The sequence below is a fragment of the Panthera tigris genome, chromosome D2, assembly GCF_018350195.1.
Source record: "Panthera tigris isolate Pti1 chromosome D2, P.tigris_Pti1_mat1.1, whole genome shotgun sequence".
Lineage (NCBI taxonomy): Eukaryota > Metazoa > Chordata > Mammalia > Carnivora > Felidae > Panthera > Panthera tigris.
The window spans coordinates 51,657,919-51,675,208 of NC_056670.1; the positions used below are offsets into that span (position 1 = coordinate 51,657,919).

Below are 17,290 nucleotides of genomic sequence, written 5' to 3' on the forward strand. Positions count from 1 at the left end.
AGTCTTTTTTTTCAGTTTTTTTTTTTGAGAGAGAGAGAGAGAGAGAGAGCACGCAAGCAGGGAAAAGGCAGAGAGAGAGAGTGGGAGAGAGAGAAAATCCCAAGCAGGCTCCGCATCACCAGTGCAGAGCCTGAAGTGAGGCTCCAACCCACAAACCGCAAGGGCGCGACCAGAGCTGAAGTCAGAGGCTCAACTGACTAAGCCACCCAGGTGCACCTAACTGTACAATTTAAATTGGTGATTTGTATGGCATGTGAATTATATCTACGTAAAGCTGCTACCAAAACAAAACCCAAAACCGCCACCTCTTCCTTAAAAAGTGAGGGCATTCTGGGTGAGTGAAATGACGGGAGAGGGAGAAAAGTGCCAAAGTACAGGACTGACAGATCCCACAGATGTTGCATACTGACATATTTTATTTTACGATAAGCAAGCCAAAAGGTCACTAAGACTGTGAGAAGAAATCAAATCTATAAAGGTATTTTCCCCATGAGCCACTCCATCTAAAAACTTAGCCAAAGTGCAGCAATAACAACAACAACAATAGATACATAAATGGTTAAATTCTCAAAAGAGAAGTCTTTTTGGAGAAAAGTTGGCTGGACACAAAAGAGGTAAAGGAAATACACCAAATTCTTCTTCGTGTGCCTCCCACAGTTTACCTAGGGAAGGTGCAACCTGCGAGCACACCTTAGTCCCAGAACTTCCCAAGTTGCTGGCACTGCTGCTCTGCAGGCGGCCCTCTCCCACTCTCCACACGGGCCCAAAATTGAAGGGGTTAGAGCCTGCAAACAGCAAGCAAGCGGTCCTTAAAATGCTATCTATAGGGGCACTTTGGTGGCTCAGACGGTTAAGCGTCTGACTCTTGATTTCAGCTCAGGTTGTGATCTCACGATTCATGAGATTGAGCCCCATGTCGGGCTCTGCACTGACAGCATGGAGCCTGCTTGGGATTCTCTCTCCTCCCATCTCTCTGCCCCTCCCCTGCTTGTTCTCCCCCTCTCTCAAAATAAATAAACATTGGGGCGCCTGGGTGGCTCAGTTGGTTGAGCGTCCGACTTCGGCTCAGGTCACGATCTCGCAGTCTGTGAGTTCGAGCCCCGCATCGGGCTCTGGGCTGATGGCTCAGAGCCTGGGGCCTGCTTCCGATTCTGTGTCTCCCTCTCTCTCTGCCCCTCCCCCATTCATGCTCTGTCTCTCTCGGTCTCAAAAAAAAAATAAACGTTTAAAAAATAAAAAAATAAATAAGTAAACAAACATTAAAAAAATGTTATCTATAGGTTTTTTTTTTTTTTAATTCACTGAGGCATTATATCTGCATTCATAATGATACCGACAGCAAATGAAGTTCCTGTGACCAGAAAGGTAATAAAGGTCGATGCTATTTAAGATAGTCAAGTCTTGGTTTAAAGGCAACTCTAGGCTAATATAAGAAAGAAGGAGAATAAGGCTATAGCATTTTGGAGTTTGCAATATCAAGGAAAAGGGATTATGGGCACAGAAAGATACATTTTCCTGACTTTTAGGACAGCACATTTCAAAACCTTAGCTATTGCCAAAAACCTACAGGGGTTATTCAGGAAAGAAGGTTGTGCCTAATAAATTTTCTGCAGACAATGAAGAACAGAGCCACTGAGAAATAAAAAGAGCATTACCTAAGGAAATACTGATGTAGTTATATATAATGGGAGATCTCTGGAAAGCTCAAACTTAAGCTTTAAGAGAAAGATAAAGAAAAATAAAACTAGGGATGAACTTTAAAAAGCATCTAAGAAGGGTGCAGTTAACAGAGGCTCAAAATGCCAGAGTCAAAAAAAAATAAGGTATTGTTGGCTACGTTCAAAGTAAGAAGGAAACAAGAGGACAGAGTAACAATTTGGGGGAAGGGAGTGGAATGTTCACAGAACAGTGAAAAAGGAACCTATTTCAGCACGGAAGCTGGCTTACGTCTCTAAGATAAAGAAAATGGTCTCCATATTGGTCAAAGCAAACAAAGGGCGTGAAGAGGGAGCCAGGAGCCAGGAGCCAGGAGCCAGGAGCCAGAGAAGAGGGACTGGGCCACTTTGAATGACTTGCAATTTTCTCACTTAGATGACTCTCATCCCGGGGCACTGAAGGAACTGACAGGATGTGGATGGAGGTGGCATTCTTGTGACGACAGCAGCAGTCCCACCGTACATATGTATGATGTGTTACATTGTATATATTGCTTTCTGTCCACTCTCTCTTCTGGGCTTCTCACAGGGCTGTTACTACTGCCTTATACACCAAAGCTCAGCATTTAAGTAATGTGCCCACAATCACATAGCCCCCTGGGAATGAGACCAGACATAAACCCAGCCAGTGCTCTTTACACTAACCAGTGGTCTTTTCGTTACATCTTCAGCAGAGCAACTGATAAAATTCAAGCTACATGATTTTAACAACATCAGTATTGAGTGCATTTGTAGCAAGATGAATACTGTTAACCATCAAGTGCTAGTTAATAAATATCTATCCAAATGTCATACAGCTCTGGCTGATGTTCAATCCTCAAATCCCATTTAGTCTTCAGACCATCCCCAGGAGGGAGTTACAGATAAGGGCCCAAGGCTCCTGGCACTAAGTAACTTACTTGGGGTCATCAGTGACTAGTGCAGCAGAAATTTAAAAGTATTGAAATCTATTCTAGCTCCAAACTCCACACTCTTCCCATTACAATTAACTGCTACTCTAAATGGTTATCAAGGACTACTTTATGATATGGAAGGTACGGATAACTCAAATGCAGTGGGAAGAAAATAGTCAATGGCTTTCTCAAGTCCTCGGGAGTTTGATACATTCTCATAAGCATGGCCCATCATCATGCTCACAAAACCAAAGCCACTTCTCTTTTAGCCTGGTTCTATGTCTTGTGGGAAGACGTGCTAAAGGGCTGAGTATAGCAGAAGGGGAAGGGGCTGTCAATAGAACAAACAGTATCTGAATTTACTGTGATTTTAAAAGAGGCTCGGAGATGCCATGTTTCTGGGGGCAAGTGTACTTCCCTCTGGTAAGGAGTAGGTTAGAGGTTAGCCTGGGGGCAAAGGGAAGATAGAAGCATTGGGAATGGAGGCTTCTTTTCTCTTTTAATTTTTATTTTAATATTTATTATTTTTGAGAGAGAGAGACAGGGCATGAGCGGGGGAGGGGGAGGGAGAGAGAGAGAGAGAGAGAGAGAGAGAGAGAGAGAGAGACCGGAGACACAGAATCCGAAGCAGGCTCCAGGCTCTGAGCTGTCAGCACAGAGGCCGACGCAAGGCTCAAACTCACAAGTTGTAAGATGATGACCTGAGCCGAAGTCAGATACTTAACCAACTGAGCCACCCAGGCACCCTAGGAAATGGAGGCTTCTTTATCTTTTCTAGTACCTACCTCCTGTCTAGTCACTAGTTCTGGCTTCACAGGGGGAAAAGCATACAGATGAGAATCTAAGGCTCTTCAGGTTAAGTTTATTGCCTGGGGTCACCAGTGACAGGTGCAATAGCAGTCTAAATGTAATAGAATCTGGTGTTTTCAGACTCACAAAAGTACAGGCACAAGCAGGTTCACTGGCACCAGCAGCAGTACTTAAGAAAATCCTCCAAGTATAGCCATTCGTCAATTTAACAAAGGTTTATCGAGCACCTACTACCGTAGCTGTACATCAAGCAATGGGTAAGCACCGGAAATGGAGCAGAGAGAGAGACAGACACCAACAGCCTATCTTCGTGGAGCTGACAGTCTGAGGGGGATTACTGCTCTAAAAGGGGAAGCTCAGAACGCTGTGGGTGCCTGAAAGCTAGGAATGGAGTTGGATCTTTATCACACCTCGGAGTCTCCATTAATTCAAAGAATTTCAAAATTCTGAAAAAAGAGTTCTTTTGTTTAGTTTAGTTACAAAAACAAACAAACCACCACTACTTACTTTTCAGGAGCCCAATAATGTAGCAACTAATTATTTTAGGCACTGGCTTTTCTAATTTGATCAGGTAAACGTCTTAATAAAAATATAACTTGCTGAATATTTAAAAATCCATCACCAACTGAAACTTCCACCTTCCAAGAAATTTAAGTTTGCTACACAAAATTAGTCAAAAGTTGACCATAGAGAGTACAGGTGGAACTTCATAGTAGGATATATTTATACTACTTTAATTTATTCCAGTCCAACGTATGCCCCAAGAACATCCTTTGCTGGAAGCTGTTAACAGCCACAGTACAACTGCACAGGGAGGTGTTCAAGACTTGAACTAGTCTACTTGCTGTATTCCTTCATTAATACAGGTGTCAGATGATCTCCTGCTACTTTCTATTCCCCCAAACTTCCAAAGAGTGGCAGAGCTGGGATCTAAGGGATTTAAACCTACGTCTGTCCACAAAACCAACTGAGCACACCAACCCCCTACAACTCTATTGCATGTCCCCTCTTTACATCAGAGGTGGCAAATCAGAGGTTACATCAGAGGTACCTGCCTAATGGCCAGGCAGGTAACATCATGGTGCGAAACGGCAGGTAATGCATATGCATATACCATACGAGCAGGACTACAGGGAGTTGGAGAGGGGACTGGAAGGGGTAGCAGCTATTTTGTTCCAATGATTGCTATCATGTGTGGTCTTGCAATTTTAAGAGAAACCAGAATTTCAAAATTTTATGCACACTCCTGAACATTAACATTAAACGTTAGTCCAAACTTATTTGAGAGCACCAGCTCGCAACCTTTGTTAACGCACCGTTGGCATCATCTTTTGAACAGTACCAGTTTGGCATGCTAAATTCTGCAGGGTTATTTTCATAAGCTTAACATCACCCTGGGGATGGGTGAGGCAGAAGGTTCATTAACGCCTTAAATTTCATGGGTACTCTCTTTTTCAGGCAGTCTAGAGGGAGGGACTCGTGGACTCATACCGCGGAAGGTAGAGCTGCTCACTTTTGATCACAAGGTGATTTTCTCCCCAGGGGCCCAGAAAACAAACTGCATTTCTTCCCCCTAGCAATTATAGCCTAAGCAGTTGCTTACCCGTTTGTCAATGTCATTGTGTTGGAGCTGCACAAAGCGAGCGCTGATGGCTGCAATGTAACTCTGCTGATTGGAGAACGCCACGCGGCCAGCACCTTTGGGGTACTTCAGCTCTGGGTCCGTATCGATGCCAGCATAGCAGACACCACCATACAAACGGTCCATGATCATTGCCAATTCAACTGCAAGAAAATAAACACAATTTGGTATGAATGTTTAGAAGGCACTTTTGCCCAGGAGAAGGAGGAACTGTTTAAGGGTCATGCAGTATAATTAATAAAAGGAAAACCCATGTTAAGTATCATGAAGAGTGTCCACATCAGTCTTAACAAACTCAGGCAGGGGAGATCCTCATATTTACAAATAAAATGAAAAAAAAAATTACGAATTCACACAACACACACACACAAATTTACATAATCGGAACTTCAGCAAAAGTATAAAAGGAATCATCTATAAGCAATCCTCCTGTTCCACTTTCTGTTTAGTCCACTGGAGTGGGCCCTGGGTAGGCAAAGCATTTCAAATGATGCCCTACCAAGTTAATTATAAACAGCCCTATTTACTGACCTCTAAGACTAAAAGCAATTACTAAAGTCACACTGCTATATTAAGATTAAGCTATAGAAAGAATTAACTCCTCTCTTTAATTAAAGGCAATATATTTATAACCTTTAGGTAAATCTCTACAATTAAAAAAATATTTTTTTAGTATATTCTATCCCAATTGAGAAATCTCCACACTAGCCTCTCACACTGAATTCTAAATAATAATAATAGTAATAATTATAATAGCAACAATGAACATTTATTGAGCACTTACAATGTATCAGGAAACACTAAGCTGCCTTAAAGGCAGTAAAAACATACCCTTCCTGTACTCGGCTATGAATCCAGAGGTCTGGTCTGCACTCCTTGCCACATTTCTTCTAAATATACCTTTATATTGGTATATTTACAAAACACCTATACAGAAGGCATTTGAAAATTGGACCATTCCAAAGGTCTGATATTCTAAAATTATCCTCATGTCAAGGAGAGACATGTAGCAGTTACTTACCTGGATCCAAATTTCCTGAAGGTAACTGTTTACTTGATACTGGATGGCACTTCCTCCACGTATGAACATTCCTTTCAGGCTACTCATATGACTTAAGTCCAAAAGACTTATCCCTACCCCTGGGGAACGACCCAAGAACCCACTTTCCTCAAACACCTAGATATGGTATTTAGAAAGGAGAAGACAGGGTAGGTGGATGATGGCCTGGGTCATAGCCAGTGTGCAAAGACCATCACATCACATAACAGACTTCCACAGGAATCAGTGTTTGGGGGGAAGGAAAGCAACACAACCCCCTGAGGTACAGGAGGAACTCTGCAGCAGCTACAAGGGCTGGAGAGTCAAATAGCATAAGAACCCCACCAGACTTCTATGAACAGAGGGAAAGCCAGGCACTACTGGTTCCTGAAGTATGAGACCGCTGAACTGGTAAGAAAAGATATGTTGCCATGACAGAAAGGCTGTCTTTCTAGTGAACTTTTTCAAGATTTCTCTCCATAATGCTGGTGATGGTTTTCTAAGTACTGTTCTTAAGAAGAATGATCTGCAACCAACAGATTTTGGAATTTTCAGAAGGTGAGAAAACAAGCAGGCAATCACTAAGCCTAAGAATAAGTGGTATTAAAGATAGAACCAAAAGCTATCCCAATTATCCCATTATGATCAGAATTACTGAGTCATATCAACCAAAGAACATGCTGATTAGAGCCCAAGTAGACTGTGATTGCAGTCGTGGGGCAGGATCCAGGAATCACATTCATTCAAGCAATGCAAGAAGAATCATGCACATACCCTGAATATCAGAGTTCAGTAAGTCCTCATACTTCAGCCCCAAAACCTCTGATGGCTTGAGGACTTCCTCACATGGCTAATGTTACTTCAGGAACAGAGACTAAGACACTGAGGTAGAAATAATTAATTGCAGTCATGAATCAATTTCCCTTATTGGTCAAGGGGCTTAATAAAATAAGCAACCTCAGGAAGTGGAAATTAAACGCTAATTTTCCAAAGACCTAGCTTCCCCTGGAATGGAATAAGAGAGCAAGCACTCCCTCAGCCTGTGAACAGCCAGGAGAAGAATGTCCGCAAGGAAGTGAATGCCACTTGTCTTCCACCCTTAGAAAGGACTCATGAAAGCAACTGATTTCGAGAGAAGGTATACTGCCTGAAAGCTTGAAGCCCCAGCTAAGGAGAAGAGTTACTATAACCATAGGCTCTTTTACAGCGCAGTGGTCTCCAAAGGAATTTTAGGGATCCTCGGACATCAGAGAAGGTGCTTCCACAGCACGAACATTCTATTACTTGGTGAATCTAGCTGCTGGAAAATCATCTTCACATGCCAAAGATTAGGTCGTGACTGATATTGCTGGCAGTTAAGTACTTTTGATATAAAGCAAAAACCCTCACTCATTCTTTTATGAAAGCTAATTATAAATAAATCCTTTCTACTTGTACACTTTTATACAGTCATTTTCTTGGCCACTAAAATTGGCAGACGTTTAAGGCAATGAAATCTCACTCAAGTGAAGGACAACTTGTTGAGAAGCTACAAGAAATCAAGGTGACTAAAGAGTTGTTTTGGGAAAGAGTTTGAAGATTTCCCATCCCTCTTTCTACCCTAATCTCTGTTTTAACTACAGAAGGTCTAATACTGTGATCACCCTTGAAGAAAAGTAAATAACAGTCAAACAACTGCTGTTTATATTTAATCCTTTACTCAGTCAGCTACTCTTCACTACAAGCACACTTGCTGCAGGCTAAACTCATGCTGGGTTCTAACACCAGATTGGTGTCATTTAAGTACTAAACAGAGTTTCTAATTATTGAGAAAAGTAGCCGTGCTTGGTAAAAACAGCATTATAAAAAAGAGAGAGACCAATTTAATTCATCCACTACACAGGTGACTAACAGAAACACAGAACAAGACTTTCTTAAGTCCTATAAATTTCTAATCTAAAACATTTTTTTATATAGAACATAAAATTCACCTACAGACGTCAAAATTTAAAACTATGTTTAGAGACTAGCTTTATTTATTTGTTTATTTATAAATGTTTATTTTGAGAGAGAGTGAGAGAGAGAGAGAGAGAGAGAGAGAGAGAGAGAAAGCACATGCACATGTGCACAAGCAAGCAAGGAAAAGGGAGGGACAGAGAGAGGGAGAGAGAGAATCTTAAGCAGGCTCTGCACTGTTAGTACAAAGCATGACATGGGGCTCAATCCCATGACTGCAAGATCATGACCTGAGCCGAAATCAAGAGTCAAAGGCTTAACTGACTGAGCCACCCAGGCACCCCAAGAGACTAGGTATTAAAGGATTCTTTAAAATGAGTGTCACCAGTTAATACAGGAAAGTTAATATAAATTCCCTTCTTCTGATGTGGGTGAAGCTGAGCCATGAGGAGGACTACCACTCTGACTACTTAGGAAGAAGAGAGAAAAACAGAAGAAAAGCAGGATCTGGCAGAAGTCAACTAAAACCTTCATGGGGTTATCCATATCTTGTGATCTCAACCCTGCTCATGAAATGTAGTTTTGATCAAGGATGTGTCTTATTGGAAAAATGCAGCCAACTCTACTAAGCCCATGACAACGAATCCTCATTCTAAACCATCCTCTGTAGAAGGCAGACAGCTCCCAGGCACATTCCTAACATTTGACCTGAGGAAGATGAGGCTACCAGAGCAGGGAATAGAGGTGGAGGTTGGAATTCAGACAGATGGAAGTGACAGCAGGCATCCAGAGTCCATGTGGAAGTCAGGAATCTTCAGACGACTTTTTATTTTTCCCTTCCTATCCAAACAGTATTCACAGGATCTGTCTGGTCACCACAGGGGTGGGGAATCAGCAGGTCTGGTAGCCATATCCAATGGCATTTTGTACTTTCGATGAGACACTTTGTGCTCCTGACAATTCAAGTCATCTCAGGAATGGTAACAACAAAACTACTATAACTCTGATCTATAGATTGGCTCTTGAGATGAACTTCACTATGTCACAGCCGGAGAGGGAAACAAGAATATTGCAGTTGTGTGTAGCATACAGAAATCTAAGAATTCCTCTGGGTTGTGGAGACTGTGCCTCTGAAATTGAATCTAAACCCCACTTATGGTTCCTTGGATTTTTTTTTTTAATGTTTATTTATTTGTGAGAGAGACAGAGTGTGAGCGGGGGAGGGGAAGAGAGAAAGAGAGACACACACACACACACACACACAGACAGACAGAATCCAAAGCAGGCTCCAGGCTCTGAGCTGTCAGCACAGAACCTGATGTGGGGCTCAAACTCACAAACCGTGAGATCATGACCTGAGCCAAAGTAAGACGCTTAACTGACTGAGCCACCCAGGCACCCCTGTTCCTTGGATTTGCTTCTGAATCTTCACAGAGATCTGAAAGGGACTTTAGCTCACCAGAGAGAAAATCATGATGACTCCCTCATCCTACCCCACACCAGGGTCCTGTTCCTATCATTTAACTAGATTTCAAAGCCAGCCATAGGCAATGCCTAAGTCTGAGATACTATGAGAACCAAATGGGGTAGAGCAGGAATGAGAATCCCCAAGGGAAATATCAACACATTCATCTTTCCAGATTCTAAACTGTGAATCTAGAAGCCATGCTTCTTCTCTGTGGAAATAAGTACAAAGCAAACAGGAAAGAGGCATAAGGCACCTCGGGATGACAAAGAGATCTGGACTTGTGAAAGAAAGCAAGATTCAACTAGAAGCTGGACTGTCTAGGTTTTCTACCATAGCCGAATTGGTTAGCAAGGCAGTTCACACATTTTAAATGGTGAAAATATGCTCATAAACTTCCACTAAGAATATTTTCAAATAACTGTATGAACAACCAACTAAGTCGGAGGGAATGAGCACCAAACTTGATTAAATCAGACTGGTATCCAGTTGACTGTTAATACTGTTACTGAGACAACATCTCAGATCTCAGCTTGATAAAGCAGCTTCCTTCTGTACAAAGAGCTCCAAACTTGGAAGTCTGGAGACCTGAGTTTAAATCGTGGCATTTCTACTTATTGTGGCCTTGGCCAATCGCACCCCTTTGAACTCTGCTTCCTTATCTCTAAAATGAAAAGTCCACCACTTACAACGTTATCATGACGATTAAACATACATGAGAGCTCTGAACACACTGCTGAGCACAGAGTGGTGCTCTAATGTTTAGTTTTGCCCAGGGGGTGTTTTTCTCCCTACTCATAAATCTTTGCTTAATATTAACTTGGCCTGGCTTCTGCTCCAGAAGCACCAGTTCCTCCCAGTCTTACTTTGGCTGTACGCTAATGTTATTCAACCTGCCAATGATATGGCAATGTTTGACACCAGCTGTGGGTAAGGGTTTGAGGGGGAGAACGACTAGCATTAGAAAATCCTTAGCCCTAAAGGCAATCCAATTAATCAAGTCAGTGTGCCAAATCTGGAGTTTATCTGGGACAACTCATACTGAACTTGGGACTTGTTCCCACTGAGAAACCTGGCTTTACCACTTCACAGAACAGTAACAACAAAAAAGGATATGGTTCCAATACTATTTCCTAAATCACAAATCAGGATGTGATTCCTAATACATGTGAACTACCAGAATGTTTGTACAGAATGTCTAAAATAAGTGCTCTTAGAAAAATTCAAGATGCTTGCTAAATGTATGTCATATGTCACTGAATATTTACCTCAAATTTTTTGTATTGTTTTGTTTTCCTCCCAGAAAAGTCATCCTCACAGTACAGGTGGTGGGGTGGGGGTGGGGGCGGGGTGGGGGGAGATGGAGAAGGGAACTTCAGGGTCCATTACAGAATATTAGTAGAGGAGAAAAAGACAGGAAAGAATTATCAGAACAATAGGAAAGACAGGAGACCCAAAGATGATGAGTAATTGGCAGGCTCCAGGGACTCACGTGAGCAATCTCTCAAGACTGATCTGTTCTGCAGGACCTGATCAGATAAACTGTCAGAAGGAAGTCATGATGTGGAAGATCAGCTCACATGTTCCTAATGAGAGAGGAAGTCTGAGGGTGTTCCAAGCCTTATTAAAGTTAGAAGTGGATGGGTCCCAAAGCTTGATCACCGAGGCAATCTTCATATTAGATATCTAAGCCAAGAATCTGGGGTCATAAACTCATGTTTCTAAACTGGGGGTGTGTACAGGGACCAGAAGCTTCATTCTCCACCTTTTCCTGATGGCCTATTCATAATCCCCAAGCCTGGCACTTATTTCCTCTCAGAGGAAAATAGGTCCTAATGCCACAGGGATATACAACAGGGCTATTTCTGTGTTGAGATTCAGGAAGATGTGCTGTTCACATTACTTGAATGAAGACTGGTAACATGCTCTTGTACTTTCAGGTGGAAGCAGGTAGAGAACCAGACAGGCCACCCCTTTCCTGGCACTGACTCTGAAGAATATGCAGACCGTAGCCACATGACGGCATGGCGAGTCTACCTATAGCCTTTCCAAGGATGGGGGTGGGAAGTGGTGGGGAGTGGAAGGAGAACAAGACCTGAGAAACACCAAGAGACTTAAGGCAAACCGTCTTTGGCTTGCCACTGTCACTGACAAGAGGGATGGAAGGGAGGGACAAAGAGAGTAGGAATGTGTATTATTTAACCTAGAGCAACCACCAATCAAGCAATCTAACTGGGTAAACTCATCTAGATTTTCCATGGATATTTTCCCATTTTCAGGGTTAAATTTTCTAGACCTATGATTTTTTTCCCCTCCCAACATGAAATTTAAAAAGGAAGGCTTATCAAAAAGACTGGAAGGATCTACTGATACTCAGCCAGGGCAATACTGCTTAAAATAGGTTGCCTTAATTCTTTAGGAGGGTTTGTGTGTTTCTGTTTGGTAGGATAAGGACTTTATTTAGAATAACTTATTAGGAATAATAGTCCCTGTCTTACAATGGTAAGATATCAAAGAGAAAAAGCCTCACAAAATTCAAAGGAATAACTGTAGTTATTACATTTTATTCATTATAACATGTTAAAGGACAATTTTTGGCCCCAGGTAAGGTGAAAATCGATCTGGATACCTAAAAATCTCACGTGTTGAATACTATCAACTATGTCTAGTCCAGGATCACCTTGTATATAGTGCCTGAGATAGCTTTAAGACTTTTCAGAATTCTATGACCACAATACTCCCTTAGAAGTAACAATAAATGTCCTAAAATACTTAAAAACCAAATTTGAGATCCAGTGTGTTAAAAAGCACAATTTAGTATCCAATTACTTCTGGATACTACTATTAATACATTTCTTGTTTTCTTCTTTTCTGAAATCTTTGACTCTCTGTAGACGATGACCTATTTAACACGACAGTGGGATGTTCATTCAGTTTGGCATGACGCATACTTGCTCTGTGCCAGTAACACGTGGATGCTCAATAAATGTTTATTGTTCAAGTGAACTGCATTGTATTCAACTCAAGACTGCCTAGCAAAGTCAAAATGAATTCCTTTAAAAATAGTCCTCTATTCCAAGGCACACACCAGTCCACAAAGCTCAGTGTGTTCCAAAGAAACCCAATTCTATGCACGTGGATAAAAGCTGCAGATGTTAACTCTTTTTGTTTAGATTACATAGATTCCAATCTCAAAGTCTTAGATAGACAGTGAAATTCTAAGATGCTAATACAGATTGCTTAGCCATCTAGAAACTAGCTACTCTTATGGGAGGTGTTGACATAGGGGAACATTTTCATTAGATCAAGTGAATGCAGACATTATCCACAAAACTGCAAAAAAAAAAAAAAAAAAAACACCAATTTTACAACAAAAAATTTAGCTTAGCTCAAAAAAGAAAGAGTACCTCAAGACTTACAGCAGGTAGGGCAGGGAACATAAAATCCCATTTCTGACTAAACAACTAAATATAATTCTTATCTAGTCCTAGGACTTGCAGCATCTTGTGAATAATAATGAAAATGGTGAATAATAAAAAAAGGAATTTAGCTTATACACTATTGTGTCTGTGACTTAAAAACAGACATAAAAGGCTAAAGCCAGTTCTGTTATTTTTATAAATGTGGGACTTTTTCTTTCAGAATTTATTTTTTCAGATCCCCATCTACAAAAGGAGAGGGGCTAGAATATTAAAACTAATTTGTGCTTGTAGTTAGCTGCAAAAAAAGAATAACTAGAATGCTAGCAATGAATATCTATTCTTTAAGAACACCTATACAAGTAAAAGACTGTCAAAGGGGATTCTTCTCCCTTTCCACTCCCAAACATAACACCAGTTAGAAAAAGACAGGAATATTCCATGCCCCCACCCACATTTTTTTTTTTTTTTAAAGCACAAGAAGTTTAGAAACAAAGAGCTGCATTTGCCTTCATCTCACAATGCTGTTCACATCCCAGTTAGCGCTTCCTGGACTTTATTCTCTAACAGTGGATCAAGGCGAGACATCTCTGCCGCTTTGCTTTCTTACCCTCGGCACACTTTTCCACTAGAGTGAGAACAAGACCTAAAGATATTTGGCTTTCTGAAAAACTGTAAAGTTACAACCTTCACAGTCATAATTAATGTGTTTTAATGTCTTTCAAAATGGAATTATGGATATGTCTTTATATGGGTCTACAGAAAGCTTTGAGGAGCAGACTGAAGTTGAGATTTGAATAAATGTGTTAGAAATATTGACATTTAGAATTAAGAAGTTATCAAAGTCAGAGACAAATAGCTGTAGGTACATTTTATAATTCTTTTTTCACAACTTGATTTTAATGGTCACTGCTTTTTCTTTTTTTCTTGTCTTTTTTTTTTTTTTTAGGCAGAGCTATGTCTGCTTGCTTCCAAATAACAGAGATCACACTGCACTTTTGCAACTGCTATGGCAATGGTAACGTTATCTTGTCATCTTATTTTTGAAAAGCAAACTCAATTATTTTAAGCACTTTAAAAACTCCGTTCTAACAAATAATTTTATTGTATTTTACTGGTAGAACACTGATCCCCAACTGATTAGATCTGTCTTTGGATTTAAATATTGAACTCATTAGCTCAGCATCACTTCAAATGCCCCAGTCAATTATGATCTATCTGATTTCAGCAGGCACAATTATTTCATCATTGGAAAAGAACTTAAAAAAGAAAAAAACAGGGAAGCTTTTAAAAAGTCATAATAAAAACGCTCAAATACATAAGTCATTTTTCAAAGTGCATAAGAAAAAATAGGAACCTGTTTCACTTAGGAAGATTCCCAGTTTGATTCCCAGGGACACAATTTCTAGCAGAGCAGCAGTTTGGCTTGTCACTGAGGGGTACACAGCTGTGGTGGACAGATTTCTGATGGGGTCACTGCTTTTTCTGTCACACATAACAATGCTGACTCGCATAAGAACGCATACTGACAAATGTATTGTTATTATTTTAAAAATATGTGGTTGAATATGACAGCACTAAATAGAATTCATCCTGTCAAAGTAACAGTTTAATGAAATTCACTCTTGTACCATAAGAAAATAAACCATCTGGGGAGAAAATGTTTAATCCTGAAAGAGTCAGTCAGCTCAGTGAAACTTCTTTTGGAGACTGTGTATAGTTGATCAGAAACCTAGAAAATATTGAAGACTACATACATATTGGGGATTTTGTTGTTGGTGGTTTTGTTGTTGTGGTGTTACTATTTCCACTCACCAGCTCGAAGGGGTCGTGGAACTCCCCCAACAAAGATAGTTTTTCTGGGGTCCAAAGGCTGAGAACCATCCATTACAAAGTCACTGTCACTTAGGTTCCATGGTCGAATTTGCACCTGAAAAAAAGTCGTTTACTTGGTCCTTACTTCATTTCCATCAACCCCAAATGAGAATAAGGTGACTAAAGACAAACCCACTGATTTGTGCATTTTACAACATACATAACCCAAACAAAATCCAGTTATTAATTTATGTAATCTGCATTAAGTGCCTTTCAACAGAACTCTTGGGGAATCTACTTACAGATACTATACTCAACACTCTAGACATAAACCTTCAGAAACGACCTGCGGTTTTGAGAAAAGGCAGTCTTTTAGAGACAGACTCTGCATTCTAAATCAGATCCATTTTAACACATGATAGACTGTTTACAACCTGTCACAGTTTAGCACTTAGCTTTTTAAGAGCTCACCTAAAGAAAGGGAACAGGAACATTAGGAATATTTTCTAAAAATTATCTATATGTCTGGCTTTTAAATTCTTATCAACCCCTAAGCTTGAAACATTTATCCTTCAGAAATGTGGTTTAACCCAAACAGAAGAAATGTGGTTTAACCCATCAAGTTAGCATGGAATTAACGGCAGTATCAAATACTGAAGCACACAGTGTTACCTATTTTTGATTTATCTGATTTTCTTAAACAAGTTTGGGTAAATAAAGGTGAGCCTTTAGAAACTGAAGTAACTTTTCAAAGAGTAGAAAAAGAAATCTTTATGAACATACTTCTTTCTATTTGGTAATATCTCTTCACTGGTACTCTGACTTCCTGCCTACAAAAAATAAAGTATTTCATCAGAATCTTAACCTTAAAACATATTTGTTTCAATCCCTAACTCAATCACCACAGAAGAGCTTAAAACAAAAAAACCCAAAAAAACAAAAAAACCCTCCCACATCAAAAGGTGAGCGTCGGCACTGCCTGAGAATCAAGGAGCCACTCAGCCAGCCAGGTGCTCTGGGAAATGGTCTAGGTCTGTAGAAGCAGAGAACCGGGTCTGTCTTTATGGAACACATCTCTTCTTTACCCTCACAGATTAGGATAGGAAACTAAACAGCTGAATTTTCATTTCCTTAGTATCAACACAATTCTTCATCTTCCCCATTGCTTAACTGTCAACACTTAATGCAAAAAAACGCATAAGATGATTTCTTATGTGGCCTGACTTATATATCTAGAAGTACTCCCATTTGAAAGGTAGTAAACCTGTCAATTACGCTTTCAAAACACCTTGAGTCAACTCCAAAACTGGCACTGCTCAGTTAGAAACAGTCCATACATTCCTTATGACAGCTACAAAATTCACCCCCACCTAACTTTTTGCTTTTTACGACCTTGTTGCCTTCATCAGTTATCCAGAAGCAGTAAAATCTCCATTTCTTCCCTAGACCCTGAAAACAGGGACCTGTCTGCAATTTTGTTAACATTGAAGCATTTGTTCCACCTTTATCATGTGAAAAAGAAAAATCTAGTTTTTCCTCATAACATTTGCTGGTCTGTGTGACTAAATTACCGTTCCCTTGACATTTACCACAAAGGGAGATTCACAAATACCGTAAAGCACCCCTTTTAAATCCCTTCATGAGGACCCATTATTTTTTAATTAAAAACATAATTTCTTTACATTATAAAAACAAAGATCCTAATATCACCAATAACAAAAAAGTAAGACATATCTTTTTCTGCACAGTCTTCTCTTCTTCCAGTTTCATCCCTGATAAATTGAAGGCAGCTTCAGGACCTGGTAAGGCAACTCCAATCACTCTACGATAACTGAATTTAATTGTGGGTCACTTTGTTTCACAAATGAAAACAATTCCCTTGTAGTATCCATGGTGTTCTGGTTTCATTTAATCAGAAGTACAGAAAATGCAGCCTTCTCTAATAGCTGTACGCTACTGCTGCTGAAAAGAACTCTGCAGAAGATCTCAAACCTTCCTGCTGAGAGCCGTCATTACTGCCTCCTCTCCCGCCGCACCCTCATCTCAGTACATCACATATAACCCATTCCCTTAGCCTATTCTTGTATTATAGATTAGGTAAAAGTACAGGAAGAAGACTCAAGGACAGTAATGATTAAATCGTATTCACAAAACCTGCGTTTCCCAGCTGCCACCAGAAAACAGCTCCTCAGAGCTCCCACCCATACAGAATCAGAGAAATGTCAACATAGGCCAACATCAGCACATTCTTTTTTTTTTTCAATATATGAAGTTTATTGTCAAATTGGTTTCCATACAACACCCAGTGCTCATCCCAAAAGGTGCCTTCCTCAATACCCATCACCCACCCTCCCCTCCCTCCCACCCCCCATCAACCCTCAGATTGTTCTCAGTTTTTAAGAGTCTCTTATGCTTTGGCTCTCTCCCACTCTGACCTCTTTTTTTTTTTTTCCTTCCCCTCCCCCATGGGTTTCTGTTAAGTTTCTCAGGATCCACATAAGAGTGAAACCATATGGTATCTGTCTTTCTCTGTATGGCTTATTTCACTTAGCATCAC

The 17,290-nt window shown here is 40.4% G+C and overlaps 1 protein-coding gene across 7 annotated transcripts in view; it reads right to left on the reverse strand.

Moving 5' to 3' along the window:
• The window catches only part of CPEB3 (cytoplasmic polyadenylation element binding protein 3), a 188,558-nt gene that overhangs the window by 19,231 nt on the left and 152,037 nt on the right, over positions 1-17,290 (reverse strand). For all 7 annotated transcript variants that reach the window (XM_042961001.1, XM_042960999.1, XM_042961000.1 and 4 more), the window contains 2 exons: positions 14,734-14,848; positions 5,022-5,203 (listed from right to left, as the gene is read on the reverse strand). In XM_042961001.1, the coding sequence (XP_042816935.1) occupies positions 5,022-5,203; positions 14,734-14,848 (297 nt within the window). The remainder of the gene's footprint in view (positions 1-5,021; positions 5,204-14,733; positions 14,849-17,290) is intronic.